The 16,872-nt window shown below is 42.0% G+C and overlaps 1 protein-coding gene across 1 annotated transcript in view; it reads right to left on the reverse strand.

Annotated features, from left to right (window-relative positions):
- Positions 1-16,872, reverse strand: part of LOC105679969 (uncharacterized) — a 44,538-nt gene that overhangs the window by 19,593 nt on the left and 8,073 nt on the right. Inside the window, exon 7 of the mRNA XM_012380321.2 lies at positions 15,961-16,125. Within this exon, the coding sequence (XP_012235744.2) occupies positions 15,961-16,125 (165 nt within the window). The remainder of the gene's footprint in view (positions 1-15,960; positions 16,126-16,872) is intronic.

Below are 16,872 nucleotides of genomic sequence, written 5' to 3' on the forward strand. Positions count from 1 at the left end.
TACTTCTTCACGATCCTTCAATCGGCCGGCTGATCGAAATCTCCGCAATCATCATCTCGGGCGCGAATTCACCGTGGAATCTCACCGCGGAGAACACCGTCCGTAGTTTCTTTTTTTTTCTTTCTTTCTTTCTTTCCTCCCCCCCTCCCGTCAAAACGCTTGCTCCATACCGATATGAATTATGTACGTGGCACGCGCGCGCAAGTATCCCAGGTTCGCTCGCGGAACGATCGTTGAACCAATGTTCATCGGAGCCGACTGCCTGCACATTCGCCTGCCTAAGGTTGCGCCTCGAAGTAAATCAGCGTTTTACCGCGTTATCACGTATCCGGTGATTTAAAAAAACGCGGAGGAACACGCAACGCGCGGTTGACATGCGTGACTTGCCGCGCTACGCAACATCCCGGCCACTTTTCATTTCGGCTCCGTCGATCGATAATGTCCGCGTTCGTCAACACCCCAATTACTTTTTCATGAATAAATCTCTCTGCGCGCAGATGATTCTCTTTGCGATCCCAAAAGTACAATACGTATACCACTGTTTCTACGAGAAATCAATGCGAGAAATTATTTATACTGATAAAGCGAGCGTATCTTCTATTTTTTCTCTTTTTTTCCCCACTCAGATCAAAATATGTGTTATCAATTTTGCGTGTACACTAAATATGTGGCGCATGCAATGATCACATGCATTTTCAGACGCGTTGATTATTATTGAGCGAGTGAAGACTGCGTCTTAAGAAAAGAATTATAGATTTTTCAATGATAAAGTCCAGAATGATATTTCTTCGCTGACTCAAATTTATATTTGAGATTCTGCGTCATATTTGAAAAATAATGATTTCAACGATGATCTTGAATAATTATAGTTGAAGAAAGCAAAAATATGTTTTCAATTTTTCATTATTTTTTTCGTTAACATTATCAATATATTTATGCGCGCGATGCTACATGACAGATTTGTAAATTTATTTTTCTCCTTTTTTTCGTTAACATTGTTTTTGCACGCGATGATACAAGACAAACTTGTATCGTCGCGCACAAATCAATCACGAGAGGATTCTCGTTTCACTCGTCTTGCGCTGTTACTAAGGAAGAAAAAACTCTCCTGCTACGCAAAAGCGTTTCTACTTATCGTCAAGCCGAATCCTCGTGATAAATTTTCAGTTATCTCGATCGTTTTTCTAAATATATCACAAATTTTAACGTTGCTCCGCATCGTCGCAAAATTTCAAATATACCTGTTACATTTTTTGCGAACACAGAAATTATTTTCTTCGAGCAGAAAAGCAATTTAATCTTGTAAGTTTGATCTTGTAAAATAAGACATCATTGTTTACGCTGTCACAAAAGATTCCAAGTACTTCGTTATAACAGATAACAGTTTATATGTTTATCACAGTCATATATTCAATTCTATGAATACGAAAACAACGCGGCTCCTTCGTTCAAAGTGAGCCTACCATATTTCCGTTAAATGAATATCAAGCAACGACGATCCAGCAAAGCTAACGCAAATTGATCGCAAAATTTTTCAAAATCTCATGCGAAATATTTCCCGTCGCACTTTTCGAAAGCTGCTCCCCGCAATCGCGCCCACGACAAAACGTTAGGAAGTCGTGAAGCAAGGTTAAAAGCAATTTGAAACTTTCGTGCGGTCAAGGGCGACGAGTCAGGGAGCAGCCGAGCGAAAAGAAGAAAAATTGCAACAATCGGCGATGACTCACTCGGCTAGACGCTGCCCCGGCCGACCGCGGGCAGCAGGGATATCCCCGTGGATCCGCAACACCACTCGAACGAATCGCCGGAAGCTCCTAGGGTTTGCCGATGATGAAACTGTCGCGGTCGAGACTGCGGATCCCGACGATGCGAAATCCTCTCTCACCGGCGCGGCGCAGAGACCCGAGAAGCCGGCTTCGCCTCGCGAAACGATCGTGCGCGGCGCGCCGCACACCGGGATCTTACGAACGGGAGGAACGCGGTTTTGCGCGGACAGGACCGATCTGTTCGCGTGCAAAGTGCTCCGTGCGCGCGCTCCTGGCCACAACGTTGCGCGGACGAAACCAGCACGGCTCAAACTGAACTCGACTAACTCGACGACGACGTTACACCGGGCGTGGCGTATCGCAACTGATCTCGCCGGGCGCCGTCGTCGCGTTCGCCGGTCCGCCCGGTTCCACCACCACGACGTTCCGCCGGATGTCGCCACCGCTGGTCAGGCCGGCAGCGAGTGATGACTCACGGGCCACCCTCGCTCCGCAGCCGGCTAACCCCACGTTTTTTTTTTTTTCATATGGGGGTGTCCGTTCGGCGACGGTGTTCCGTTGCGATCGAGTGCATCGACGATGACCGCATTTTCGCATTTTGCGACATTCTATGACTGGCATTGTGACTCACCGATTTTTTTTTTTTTTTTCCTTTGGAAACGCGAGACAACTGAACCGTACAAGTTAATTGTATAAACGAAAGAATGTATTTCTCAAGTTTTATAGAGACGTTTGGTTATTAAATGTAAACACGCACCGGACACCATTATTGCATCCAATTATACACGCGATGAATAATGCATGAAGATTCTAGAATATTTATTGCTTCGAAGAAGCGTTCGAAAACAATGCTCCATTACTTTTTTTACTCTTCGCGATATATTATGCATTTTAATAGCATGCGATATAATATGTGTCAGATTAGCAGTTTTTTTTTTTTTTTAACATCACATCAGATCTGTACGGAAACAGATTCAATTTTCTCTCATGAGATATTTGTTTTTATACTTTCTACTTGCTTGTTCAAATTTTCTCTTGTCAGATATATCTTTAGAAGTAATTGTTACCACGCGATGACTCACGCCGCCTTCGCGCAACCCCCATCGCGTCATGTCGAAGGAAAAGCATTGCTATGTTGAGTCCAATCGCAAGATTTCATAAAGATCTCGACACGTCGCGGACATGTGAAAACTGATCACTTACGGTATCTAGATAATGTAAAGCGCAATTTTTCCGTATTTGCAGCATCGGAGATAGAACTCATCGAAATTATACGGCTGCTTTCAATCGCTGCTTTCACTAGTGTAGAAAGTTCCCTTCTTAACAAGCGCGATCAATACGCTCGGGTTTTGATATATATCGATGAGAGAGCGTTGTTTCGCTCAAGTAAACCGAGAAAAGCGAAGGGTGCGAGGTATTCGAACGTCTCGCGGCTTTGTTTATACGCACGATAAATAAACTTTCTTCCCCTTCAATCAGAGCTACTCTGCAATCTACAACAAACTAAAGTGATGCGTCGGGTTTAAGCAATTTTAGGAAAATAAACGTAACATTGGCTGAACAAGAGAAATTTGAAAAAATAAATATTGCACAATATGTGAAATATGTTAATAAATACAATTTATGATATTTTTCACGCTTCTAGAATTTCCGGCTCTTCGCATGAATAATAATATTTAATTGTACGATATTGCATGATTTATTCATCACGGTTTGATTCACCGTAAAACTCATGCAGTCGATATTTGTTAACGATAACAGATTTGCAGAACTGTATTTTATATATAATTTATTACGGCCAATTGAATATATTTTATAATGTGAGAGGATGATCATATTATTTCCAGAAATATTAGCAATATGGCGGAAAAATTTCCACACAAATGTGTACATTTAAATAGAACAAGTAAAAAAAGAAGAGAAACTTGAAAGTACAAATAACATGTGACATGTTTGGATAATTAGGAATATTCATTGCGCGTTTGTCTACAAAAACAAATTATTCCTCCCCGCCCTCCGAACTCGTTGCCGTAAAAAGGACGTCTCAAGTGATACCTGCTTTTACCTTTCTTTCTGGGCTGGGCCGCGTCGCATTTAGCATAACGATACGTTAATTAGCGTAATAAACGCGAGTACGTGTTATTTTTTATAATTAGCCGCGTTCGAGCGCGAGATGAGGAAACGAAATGGAGCCGTTCGAGTCTAATGAACAACAGGATCATGGTCCAGACAAAATAGTTGGACCAAGGACGTTTAAGAACGTTTAAACAGATTTTAGTATTTTCTACGTCGCGACGTGATGATTCATAGCTAATATTCTCCCTCCAGCTGGGAACTCTTAAATCATACTCTTAAATTACGTAACATCGTGACGATAATAGAATTTTTTTCAGATAAGTTTAAAGCACAAGAAGCGCAAGGCGTATAAATGAATAAATTTCGCGATTTCGTTTAAAAGCGGCTGTCTAAGGCGTGTATTTTGAAATTTTAGAAATTGTGCCTCTAATGAGCAATAATCTATGGAATATCTTTTTGTAATTATACGCTTGAAATATTGAATTTTAATCTTCTCATTCGATTATTTTATTATATATGCTTTATAGAATTAATGAAAATCACGAATACATTTAAAAATACGAATTTCTAAGGATTTTTATATTAATTATATTCAACTCATTATTCATTACTATTTTATTAATTACAAGACCGAAAACCTGCACGTGGAAAATATCGTAGGCGAACGGCAATAAATATATAACAGTAATAAATATATAACGGCGACAAAATAAAAGAAAACAGCTGTCGCGTCTTCGTGAATGGAGGCTCCGTGTTCTCCATTCCGCTCCGCGCGAATCGCACCGGGTCGAACGTGACGCAACCGTATCGCGCGGCACGCATCCGGGCGACTTCCGAGGAGATGGAAACGATGGACGGATGAAAGGAAGAAGAAAGAGAGAGAAATAGCGAGAGAGAACTGGCGAAGCGTGGTGCCGCGGACGTGCCGCGACGTCTCCCCGCGCGCGCCTTCGCCTTCGCCGGATCCGAAGCACGGAGAGGAGAGCTCTGTAAAACGGCGTAGCCGTGGCGTTGCCACATCGCATTCCGGCCGGTATGATTCACTAAGTACCTAACGTGGTCCGCGCATAAAAATGCACGATATCGTACCGGTATACGTTACGCAGCGCGACGATAACCGGCCGATTACGCCAGGTTACGCGATACACAAATCCGCGATATTACGGTAAAATAAAACAACCATCTATTCTGGGCGTATTAGCACTTGTCTAGCGGGCTCCCTCCGTGTGCTCTCACCGCGAAGCACGTTGCTTTCAATCGAAGCGTCAAATGTACCGGGTGTTCCGGCATCATCCATCACAAGTCCAACGAAAGAAATCGGAGCCAATTTCTTTTTCCTAAATCGAAGAACCGGTAGTTTCCGAGATGCAGCGAAGAAATTATTACTATATTTAAATTCAAATTTAAGTTTCGGAATTTATATTAAATATTAAAGATTCACATATTAAATAATCGACGAAGAATCTGTTAGTAAGATAAATCCAGATGTGGTAAACAATATTTATTTACCTTCAATAACAATTGACATCGCTTAAGAATAAAAAGAAAATAATTTTTCTATCCAAGAATAAACGCGTAGTATTAATAGCGCGATCCTGAAAGAGATAAGATTTAAGACAGATTAAAGGCGACAAGTTTTATTCCTAGCGGCGTTCGATAAAAATATTTCAACCGATCGATCGGCGTGAATGACTCACAAAGCCGGACGTAATTGGCGAATTATGGGTGCACGTCAATAGCGGTGTGCCAGCTGCAAGCTTTGCAATAGCGTGCGAAGCGTCGCTTGCAGTATTCTGCCGCAAAAATTGCGGTCTGCAATTTCGGAACGCGTTAGCCTGCAAACGGCAAGCCATTTCGAGTCGAATCTTAATTACGCGACCAATTGCAGACATGAATATTGGAGTCGAAAATTTCTGTACTACAATTGATTGCAATATCGCACCGGAAACGTTTAATTTCGCGATACTCGATACTCGAGTTACAATCCATGGATTGCAATTCGCTTTCGATTCGATCTTTTAGTACACTTTGGAAGTGAAATTGATTCCGCGTGATGTCTGTATAATTTTCTCATAGCGCGTATACATTTAGGGGTAGCGTAACAGCGCAAATGTCGCGTGTGTCGTGTGCTTAAACATTACGCAAGATTCGTAATGTTACGTGATGCGAACAGTAATGTTAAGGTTGCGAATCATTCTATGTTATATGTAAAGTCCACGCACCGTGCGTTTTTTCATGCTAGATCGCATGTTAATAAATTATTACAAATACACAACGCAGCGCAGCATTTCTGTTCAACTTTACGTAAAGTAAAAAAATGATATTGTATAACGAAGAATTCTTCTGTTACTAAAGAGAACTATTTGTTTAAATAATGCATATTTCTTTGGAACTTGCAATTTTAAGCAACTGCAGTTTCTCTCTATCCAAATCCGATCTTGCGATTTTATTTTCTTCTAAAACGAGGAAAAGAGTCGAAACATTTTCAACTGATGTAGAAATAAAAAAAGTTTCTCTACCTTTTTACTTTCTCCAGCAAGTTTAAACTTCTCAACGGGAACTTTATGTGCAAAACGTTAGGTATTACAATACGGAAAAAAGTTGTATATTCATCGGTGAGCTCGAACATTTGACCGAGCGAACTACTAACGCGTTATTCACGGCCTCGCATCGGGTAAAGAGTCTATAAAACTGGCTCTAATTCCTTCTTATTTTTTTCACATTAGCGAGGAATTCGAAAACACTGCGTATTCATGGCCGAGTGAATAAGCTTGTCTGAGTTTAGCCTCCTTTCTCTCGTAACCAGCCGTTTGCTTCGATTCGTTCAGCTTTTTTCCCCAAACAGACCAAGTAAGTTCAACGTAATAGCAAGCGTTAGAATTCGGTAATCGAACAACGAAACGTCCATAACGTTTGATAGTGTCACGTTCGAGGTGGCACGATTTCTTCACGCGATTTTTACATCTATTGAGTTAAACAATCTGGTTCGCGTAAAATTTGCGTACAATATCGATTTTTTTAAAGAAACTATATTAGTACTTGGTTCTTTTAAATGAATACAATGGAATATAATGGTCATTTCTTTGGCTCAAATCACAGTCCAGAATTTTTACAGACTTGATATACGTTCAATCGAAATTTCCGCTCAAAAACACATTATAAAAAACCCAGAAACAAATGTCCAAAAAATAGCGCGACTGACACTTGATTTTACTATAATGCTCTGGACTATAAATATCTTTTACGACGTATGTTCGAAGCTTATCGCCATAAATCCGCCTTCTTGTTTCTTCGAAATATTTTCAGAATCACGGAGAAATCCCGATTTTCTGAACGCGTGGCCACTTTGATTTATCGCGGCTATGAACATGCCACGTTCCATATTATCTCTGCGCGAAGAAACGCTCCGGACATAGACCGCAATGAATATGGATCATTTTTGCTCGATCTCCGCGGCCTGGAACGATCGTACAAGCGTGACGGACGCTCGCGAATCCGATGCGCTCGACTTTGAAGTGACTTTCTCGACGATAATCTACCGTATAATTATCGGCCTCGACGTGTTAAAATTGCGCTTACGCAGTTACATGCCGCTGTTTATTCGCGAGATAACATTCTTTACCTCGAATTTATCAAACTATACATGTTGTACTCGGCGGGCGTAAATAAGCTCGTGATTCAGGTGTGCATTTATATGCCTGGAAAGCGTTTTTCGTAGCGAGAAAACTGGAATCTTCTCACTTTAATTCGCCAATTTATTACTTTCTCCACATTTATAAGAAGCCGCCCAGACGCGACAATATCTTTTTTTTTTTTCTAAGAAACGTGCCGTTTTACAACGCCAATCAGAAATTGATTATTCGAGAAAAAATATATGTATATAAAACCTTACGTAATAACACTTAATTACCTTGACATTTGCAAAAAATATACATATAAAATTGTGTTTCAGTAATGATTCAATAATGATTCAATTCTACAATGATTTAATATTCTATTTATAAATTGCAATCTAATGTATTGTATTTGTACTGGAAATTGCATTCCTCTTCCATTTGATAATCAAATGACGATATGAGAATATTTCATAATCAATTAACCAAATGCAATTAACCAAATCGCAAAATACTTCACGATAAAACAGATCAAATGCATGACAAATTTATTTGAGTAAAAATAATAAAGCAATATTAATCCCGCGCGCATAATTATTCATAATTAGATCACCGCGTGCATCGCGATGAACGGGACAATATAACTGACCTAGTTTACGTTCATAGTAATTAAGAGATTAAAAAAAAAAAAAAAAAATCGCGTGTGTTAGCAGCGAAAACATACAGCGCCGAAAACTGCTAATTACTCCGGCGAGGAGTTTCACGTTTCGTGGGCGTGGCGCGCGCTGTAAAACGGCTCGTACTTTCCGACGAACGAGGAAGTGTACCAGATGGCATGTATCACGTATGCCGGCCACACGCATAATATATATTTTTACACGCCTCGTGCCGATTAACCACTCCTCGCGGTATGGAGACGCGTTCGCGGGTGACATCACCGCGTTTATTATCGCAGCAAGCACGAAAGCTCGCCGCAGCGTTACTCATTGCTTTGCTGAAAAATCTCTCTCTCTCTCTCTCTGTCCCTCACGAAATGCACGACTATTAATATTCAAAGTGTCAGCCGCATTTTACATAAACATCCGCGGTCGGATCGTAAAACGAAAGTCATTAATCCTCGATAAACTGAGCTAAGTAAGAACGCGAAATAATATAATGTAAGTTGTAGCAATCGGACAATGCGAATTTATTATCAACTCTGAAACCAACGTGATAATTCGTCTCAGATATAGAAGTGAAATAATCTTCCGGAAGTGTATTTAATTGCATAAATAAATTTTAATTCTGCTGCAGAAATTTCCGAAATTAGCACTTCAATGTAAAGGACAAAATCAAACGCGACTTTTATCACTCGTTTCAGTCGTTTTCGCGATAAGGGAAAATGTTTCCAGTGGGAAAACGAATCGCCCGATATCCTGCCGATTCGTGGAAGCCGGTAAGACGTAAGATTGCGCAGGTCAGTGCCTCACACGAGGCGAGAGCACCGAGTTTACGATGCTTTGAGCGTCTCGCCATTCCCAACAGAAATCGCACTCGGAAAAGACAGGGTCGTCGACCTTAGGCGTGTCGCGTCCTAGGACGAGAGAAATGCCTTTCAGCTGTTGAAATCCTTCAAACCGGGAGACTATGCCTAATGCCGTGCGCGCGGAGTGCGCGTTCGTATTTTTAGCGCCCGGCCGGAGACATCGCGGTGAAGCGATTTTCAAGAGCGAAGTCTCGCGTTTCTATCTTCTAACGATAAATCAAACACGACGCGATATCGCACGTTCTTCCTTCTCCGTCGGCTCTTTGCCCCGAAAACTTAGCGCGCTTGCACAACCCTGCTCTTCCACGCGCTCTTCTCTCGCGCGTCGCTCGTTTAAAAAAATCAAATTCATCCGGCGAGCGATGCGAGGAATGTCGCCGTGAGTCAGATACGAATGTCCCGCGCTCGCTCGCACGCTACACTAAAATTGGAACTCGCTGGCGTCATAAGCGTAAAAAGCACGAAGACGCCTCTCGTCTCTCTCTCTCTCTCTCTCTCTCTCTCTCTCTCTCTCTCTCTCTCTCTCTCTGCGACTTTGTTTTGCTTTCTGCCGTAATGTCCGATTATATCCGGCTTCGTTAACGCCTTCGTATCTCGACGCGACGAGAGCGTTAATGATGTCTTACATCGGTTTACATCTTCAAACAGCGAAATTGAAGTCTGGCATCCGACGTGCCATTTAGATTTAAATAGATTCTAATGTCTCCGGAAGTCTCCAATTCAATTGCCACGATATATAATAATTTCCCTCGAACGCTGTCCAAAAAAAAAATTCGTCGAAGAATTTAAAATCGCCAAAGAATGTAAAATAATTGTAATTAAACATGTGTATATAAGAATTACAACAATCTTATCTTTAATAATGCAGCGAGTTCGCAGAGTCCGTTGCTAAGGCAAGATATTGCACGCGCATGAGAAAACCGACGTTCGCATGGCGCGCGCGCGACGAAAGCCGAAAGGAGGAGCGCGATATCAAGGGATTAAGTCGGACGATCCTTTGGATGATTCACCGGATTTGCGGTTGGACTGTGCACCGATAACTGCGAGACGACCGTTGCGGGCGCGATTCTCATGTGACGAAAGCTCGAGAAATTCATTACGCGGGCACAGCCCGACGAATTTCGCGCGCAATAACGAGGCGGATCTGGAGCTTCTTCAGCTGCGAAAAAAAAAAAAAAAGACGGGGAAAAACGCATCGCGTCGTTCGATCGCAGCCGTCAGCGTGGATCCGAAGCGCAGAGAGGGAGCGCAGAGAGGGAGCGCCGAGAGTTCTCTCGGTTCACCCGCCGTCGTGGCCTTCGACCGATCTTTTTGAGGACGAGGTTCGCCAGACCGGTCGTATACACGGTGTGCGTGGGGAAAATAATCACCGTCGATATTTCGCTCGACCTCGCACGATTCTCAGACGTGCAATAACGATCCCGCCGGTCGGCGCCGCGATTTCTCTCATATCGATTAGCTTCGGCCGTAATTTAATTGACCTCTAACCGACTCACTCTAAGTAACGTCTGCGAGAACACGGGGGGGAACATTTCATTTCGCCAATGCACCCTTGTAAACGACAAATGTGACACATTCACGTCGATACGCAATCTAAATTTATAACTCTGGAAAATAATTCTACATCACGGTAGGTGCCGAGTTTAATGAAACAGTCTGAAAAACGAAGAAGATTGAATGCGATAAGGTGAATGGAAACGCAACGAATGGCACAGATATATTGCCCGGCGAGTACAACACGGGAAGGTAAGTTCGAAATCTTCGACTGCAAAGTTAATTAAAAAATATGTAAAGAGAAGCCCGGCGCGAAAGACGTATACGTGCCATTAATTAAGGCCACAGCACGATCGATATTACGTAAAGTCGATTCGCGTTAGTGGAGTCTGCTGTTTAAAATCGGAATACGAGGAGAGAGGGATGGGATGGCATCGGAAGAAACCATTAGCAGATCGAGTACAGCTCGGTAATAAGGCGAAGAACCTGATATAACCCAAATTTCACCTTTCGCGCGATGCCTCGTGAATGGATGCCCCCTTCCGCACCATGCGTCCCCCCCCCCCCCCCCCCCGTCTCACACCGCTCCCTTTTCCCTGATCCGGAGCCACGCTCGCCAACGAATCCTTTCGAGACGAAGAAACGCTCCAGGCGTTTCGCTTCAGTAACCGCGGTCTTGGTTCAGCTCCTCCCGGATTCCTTTGTTTAATGCCTTATTGCGATATTTTAACGCCGTTGCACTGTTGCCATGCGCCGCGGCACGCCGCGCCGCGCCGTGCCGCGCCGCGTTCTGTTCCGGAGGTTTCAATTAACCGAAATTAAACGAAACCGGTTTCGTTAAACCGTTTATCACCGCGGAAAGTTGTAACCTGCAATCCGCCGATAAAAGTGAAGTCCCGAAATTCGGTTTTAGCACAAAGGTAAATGGCATTTAATCGTCGCGGATTATGACGTCAGAGTTAAATGTCACAGCGATTCCTGCAACTTACGTCCGTGCGAATTATCTTGTGGAATTATCACTTCGTTCGTTCGGGGCGGATTTGTCAAATGGATAAATTTCTGCCTTTGAATTCTGTCACGAAATTAATTGAATATATCATGTAGAAACATAATGTAGAGCGTAAAATGAAATACAGCGACAAGCGTTGTAAGGTTACATTATACGAGAATTAATTTATGTCTGCAAATGATATATGTCGAGCCGGTAACAGAGGTTCCATTAAAATTTCATATAGAGAATTGTAGAATCGCAACAATTTCGCAAGTCGGAAAAATGTTTTCTGACTGAAATTCGGCATTTGGAGATTCTTGATTAACCCGATTATTGCAACAAACTTGGCTGTGATCGGAAAGGAAATATGGATTTGAATAATAAATCGCACATACTGCGGTTGCAGAAGCAGATAGCAACTCAAACCGAACGTACAGTTATGCCGTCACCGCGGATTTAACGTTACACGTCGCTGCCTGATTCAGAAGTGTTATTTGAAATATGAAGAGTGTGCGACGAGAGTGTGCCGGACTATGCGTCGTGTCAACGATGCGTCAGAGCGTGACAGAATCCGCGACGTATTCTGGGATGCTGCGTGACCATCGCTCGCCGCTTTTCCGTGCTGCGAGCGAGGCTTCTTTCCACACACCGAGAAACGTTGTTGAATCAATTTTAAACGTGTCGCGCAACCGTACGAATCGCCGGCGCAAAGATGAGAAACCTGCGCGCGCGTATCCGTGGACGCTTTCCCGAATTAACAATTATGGGAACGCGAAGAGCGAGGATTCTTAGCGCTGTACACGCTGCGTTCTCTCCACCGAAGTTTCACCGCGCCGCACAAGTTTCTTCGCATTTTTGAGATCCGCGACTAAATAACGTCTTAAAAAGCTAATTTCCTTCCGCGACCCCTCATTTTTAATTGCTCATAATTTTAAAGAATCTACTAAGGTCTCAAGATTTTTTAAAAGAAAATTTGAATTTCTCCAAAAATTTGTTAAAGAAAAAAATAGCACAAGATTTACGCGACAAGGAAGATTAAGATGTTCTATCAAACTATCCATACATATCGTAAATTAGGATACATGTGTAACATGTGTTTCGCTCTATCCAGTAATAAATTTCATCAGGATTTGAGGAATTAACTTAAAGTCAATAAGTCCACCCAAGTCGTTGTCTATCATTCACGATCGTCTGAAATAAGCGATTTCCTAGAAACGATAAAATAGATATCGAGAGTAAAACTTTTACAATCGATAGATTAACGGCGTAAGTTGATTTATTACAAGATTTATTATAAGATATCGTAACGCCCATTTCTAAAAAATCATATACCGATCATCACGCGATTCTAAGTGGAATCGAAGCAATAACCAACTTTGATTAACGAACAATAATATCTCAGAACCGCCGGATGTTCTTCATTAAGTCGCAGTTTCTTTCGCTAAATTTTTTCTTGGCAAAAATGCTGAATAAGACGATCATTTATGGATTCTTCCTAATTTTTAATACATCGATATACAATTTCGCTCGCACAATCCTTCATTTTCAGTTGCTTATAATTGAGAAAAAAAGCTGCTAATGTTTCCACACATTTTTTCCGAATTTCTTCAAAAATGTTTTTAGGCGGAGAAAAAAAATTAGCATAAGCTTTACGTAATTTTCAAATTCTTTCGCATAAAGCGCGGAAGGAAGATTGCATCGGCGCGGCGGATGGCGATGATAATCGTGCACTTCCTAACGGATAGGCATATTTTCGCGGACGGCAGTGTACGGTAGTTTTCGCGAGTGGGGAGAGATTTCCGGACTCCTTTCGATGAATGCACGCGGGTGCCAGAGCATGCCGTTGGGAAAATGTCTCTCGCGCGACGATAATGTCGTCCGATTATTCCGATTGCTTAGATCTTTTTTTTTTTTCGTCTGACTTTCAGAAGAGTACAAATCGGTGCATCGCCTTATACGTGTTTAATTGCGATTTCTATTCTCGGCGCGCGCGCGCTCGAGCGCAATTGCGGGATGCCGATGTCCATGATCGGCGAGTACTAACTTTAAAGCAACGTCAGACGCGGCGACGGAACCTCGATATCAATTACGAAGATCTTCATAATTGAATAAGAGCGCGAGGTAGCTGAAAACGTCAGACAGCTGGGATGACATAATAATCTCCGAGCGATAAAAAAAATAAATAGAAACAAGTATGATATAAAATCATTAAAGTTTTCTTTTAGTTGTGAAATGATTAAGAAATTAGTTACAAATTTCATTATTGAAAACTCACACACACACACACACACATTTCACACATTATTTACTCAAAGATTTCAACTAAAATCGTCTCGTTTAGCATTTTTGCTAAGAACAAATTTAGCGAATGAAACTGCGATTTAATGGACATCTGACAGTTCCGAGACATTATTGTTCGTTAATCAAAGTCGGTTGTTGTTTCGATTCCACCTAGAATCGCGTGAAGCAAATGACTTTTTAGAAATGGCATTGAGAATACATCCTATGATAAATGAATTTAAACCGTTAATCTATCAATTATAAATTTTCTACTCTCGACATCTATTTCATCGTTTCTTCCTAAACAAAAGTAGGATAATCCACCTATTATTTTCGTGGATCAATCGATTGTGGGCGGTCTGCGACTTACCGTGGAAGAACTTATACGAAGCCAATTAGGCGGACTCCCAATACTCTCGCCGAGATCCTCCTCCTTGGAAACACTATGAATCACTGTGAATCACTGAGTCACCAACTGAGACGCGAGACGCGAGGCTTAAGTCGCGACGCGAAAAATCAATCGAAGGGAAAACGTGCCGGGGTACAGACGACGGGAGAAAGATAGAGAAAGAAAGAGAGAAAAGGAGAGAGAGAGAGAGACGGCCGACCGTGCAGACGGATGACGAGCGAGCGAATGATCGGAGGAGGAGGCCGCCAGGCATCGACTTGCTCGCCCGAGGACGAAGGAAGAGGCGAGTCGCGTTTTACATTCGGCAGACCTCCCTTCTGTACCGTAGAAAAACCGCGAGGCGTAACAACTGCTGGCAAGAAGATGTTACAAGATGTTCTGTCCCTGAGACAGTGCCTTGCATTGAGACGAAGAAGAGGATTCGAGATTATTTTGCGAAATACGCAGCCTTAAAAAGAAAGGATTTTGTTGAAAGAGTCTTTTATATTTAGAAAAAAATATTATTCCTGCAATAACGATAGCACAGTTATTGAAATCTTGCGATTGTCTAATTAATCGAAATCTTTTCTTTCAACTGTCATTTTTCAATATTGACCGAAAAGTGTAAAAAACAAAGATTTAAAGAATTAAATCCCATTGCACAGCCACTCAATCAGCTAGCTCGCGAACCTAACCTTTCTTCTTCCCTCGCGAAAAATGATAAAAACAAAAAGCAGCTCACGTCAGCTGCTCCTGTACGAAATTGTGGCAATTTCTCGCTCACCTGCTGCCTCAGCTGTTCCTTATTCTCTTCCCGCTTTCTTACATCGCAAAAAAAGTAGTTCAACCTATGCGAGAAACGAATCGGGTAAACAATGGGACTATCAAAGTGTAATCTTGCTGCTGCGCGCGGTGATTTCATCTCAACCCTGATCTCTCGGCGTGTTCCTGTCGTCAGGAAGGTCAGCCGATCGTCAAGAGGCCGCGCACCGTCGCGAAACGCTGCTACGCAAATTTCGTGTCGCGTCTACGTCCCGGAAATCGAGGAAACAGAGCGCGACAAATAAAGGCCACGAGGAGAGACTGGATATTACAAAGAGATTCGTCTTTTCTAGCACAAATTCCCCGACGAAACAACGTCGTTTTCCCCTACTTTCTCGAGTATCGTCGTATCGTCGTAGCGTTACGAACGATACGATGATGGAAGTAATTCGGCTTGGATTTCCTGCATGAGCACACGCTTACTGCGTTTTAAATTGTACAGTATCGATCGACATACGAGTACGAATGCGTCGCGTATTTATCGCACGGCGATATTTGATCGATTTATTGTTCGCCACACTTCTAAATAAGAAATTTCTCTCTTGTAAGAAACCTAATACTTTGTCATTTACGAGAGTTTTATCATAAAAAATGCCGCAATTTGGCAAAAAATCCTCATTTTTTTAATTTTATAAATTACCAAAAGTAGTAATGACAAGATCATTTATTTCTTTCCTAAGACTCTCTCATTTTAAATGTTTAACAACATATTAAGCAGAACGTTTGAAAAATTATTTAGTTCATAAAGTATCTCAGTGTATTTCATTCATAATTTATCACCGCTTTCTTTCAAACACATTAAAACGAGAAATCCCACAATTAAATAAGCATTCATAAATAACACAAAACAAGATACTTAATTTAATCCCCAAAAAATGGATGCTACAAGACACGATGTTAAGGATTAATGCAGCCTACGAGCTTTGCGATTATTAAGCATGCTCACGAGGCTAATAATTACGCTTACTACTTACTGCTAGAGAAAGAAAAAAAAATGTACTTACGCGGATTTTGCAGCACCTGTCTGTAAACACGGAGCGCCGCGGTCCTCGGGTCCACGAAGTCCCACAATCCGTCGCAGGCGATTATGAGAAAATCCTCGGCTCCGTCCAGCGGCACGCATCGGATCTCAGGCTCGCCGCTGATGTACGGTTTGTACGAGACATCGCCTGGGAAAGAACGATAGCACCGCTGTTAAAGAGGCACACAGGCGCGCGTAACGCGCGGCACGCGGCGGCGAGCGCTAAGAAGCGCGAACGCGAAAAGCGTAAAGGAATGTTCAATTCCGAAAGTACGCGATTAAGATTGACGTCGAAGTAACTGTTACGGTTTATACCATCGGCGCAAGGCTGTAATTCAGACATTTTACACGTGAAAAACACGCCACGCGGCGGACAATTAACTATAATTAACTGTTTAATGAATAGCGCGGCTAATTTAAATAACGACGCCGCGGTGCAACACCGCCGCGCTTCCGGTTATTATGAATCTGAACGCCGCTTTTTCTTCCTAGTCTTCACGAAACTACACAGAGCACACGGCGTCGTTAATGTATTTTTATCATGTAAAGTTTTACCGAATTTAGGGCGTCCTTAGTTTCATGACAGTTAATCAAAATCCTAGACTTTTAACTAATTGATTAATTAATTTCATAAACTATGAACTGTTTTATAATATAAAATTGTCTAAAAATTACACATAATATTATATAAAGTAACAACGAAATTTCTCTTTCATTTAGAAACCTTTTTTGCATCAATATCGCCGAGAACGAGCTTTGCTTAATTAAATTCTCTGGAAAATAGAAAGCGAGTAATTACGCCCAAGTTATTTCATTCACACGGTTAACAGAATAGAATTTTATATGACGCAACTTGATAAAGATAAATAGATTAACAGCTCCAAGTTTTCTTCTC

Source organism: Linepithema humile, chromosome 2, assembly GCF_040581485.1.
Source record: "Linepithema humile isolate Giens D197 chromosome 2, Lhum_UNIL_v1.0, whole genome shotgun sequence".
Taxonomy (NCBI): domain Eukaryota; kingdom Metazoa; phylum Arthropoda; class Insecta; order Hymenoptera; family Formicidae; genus Linepithema; species Linepithema humile.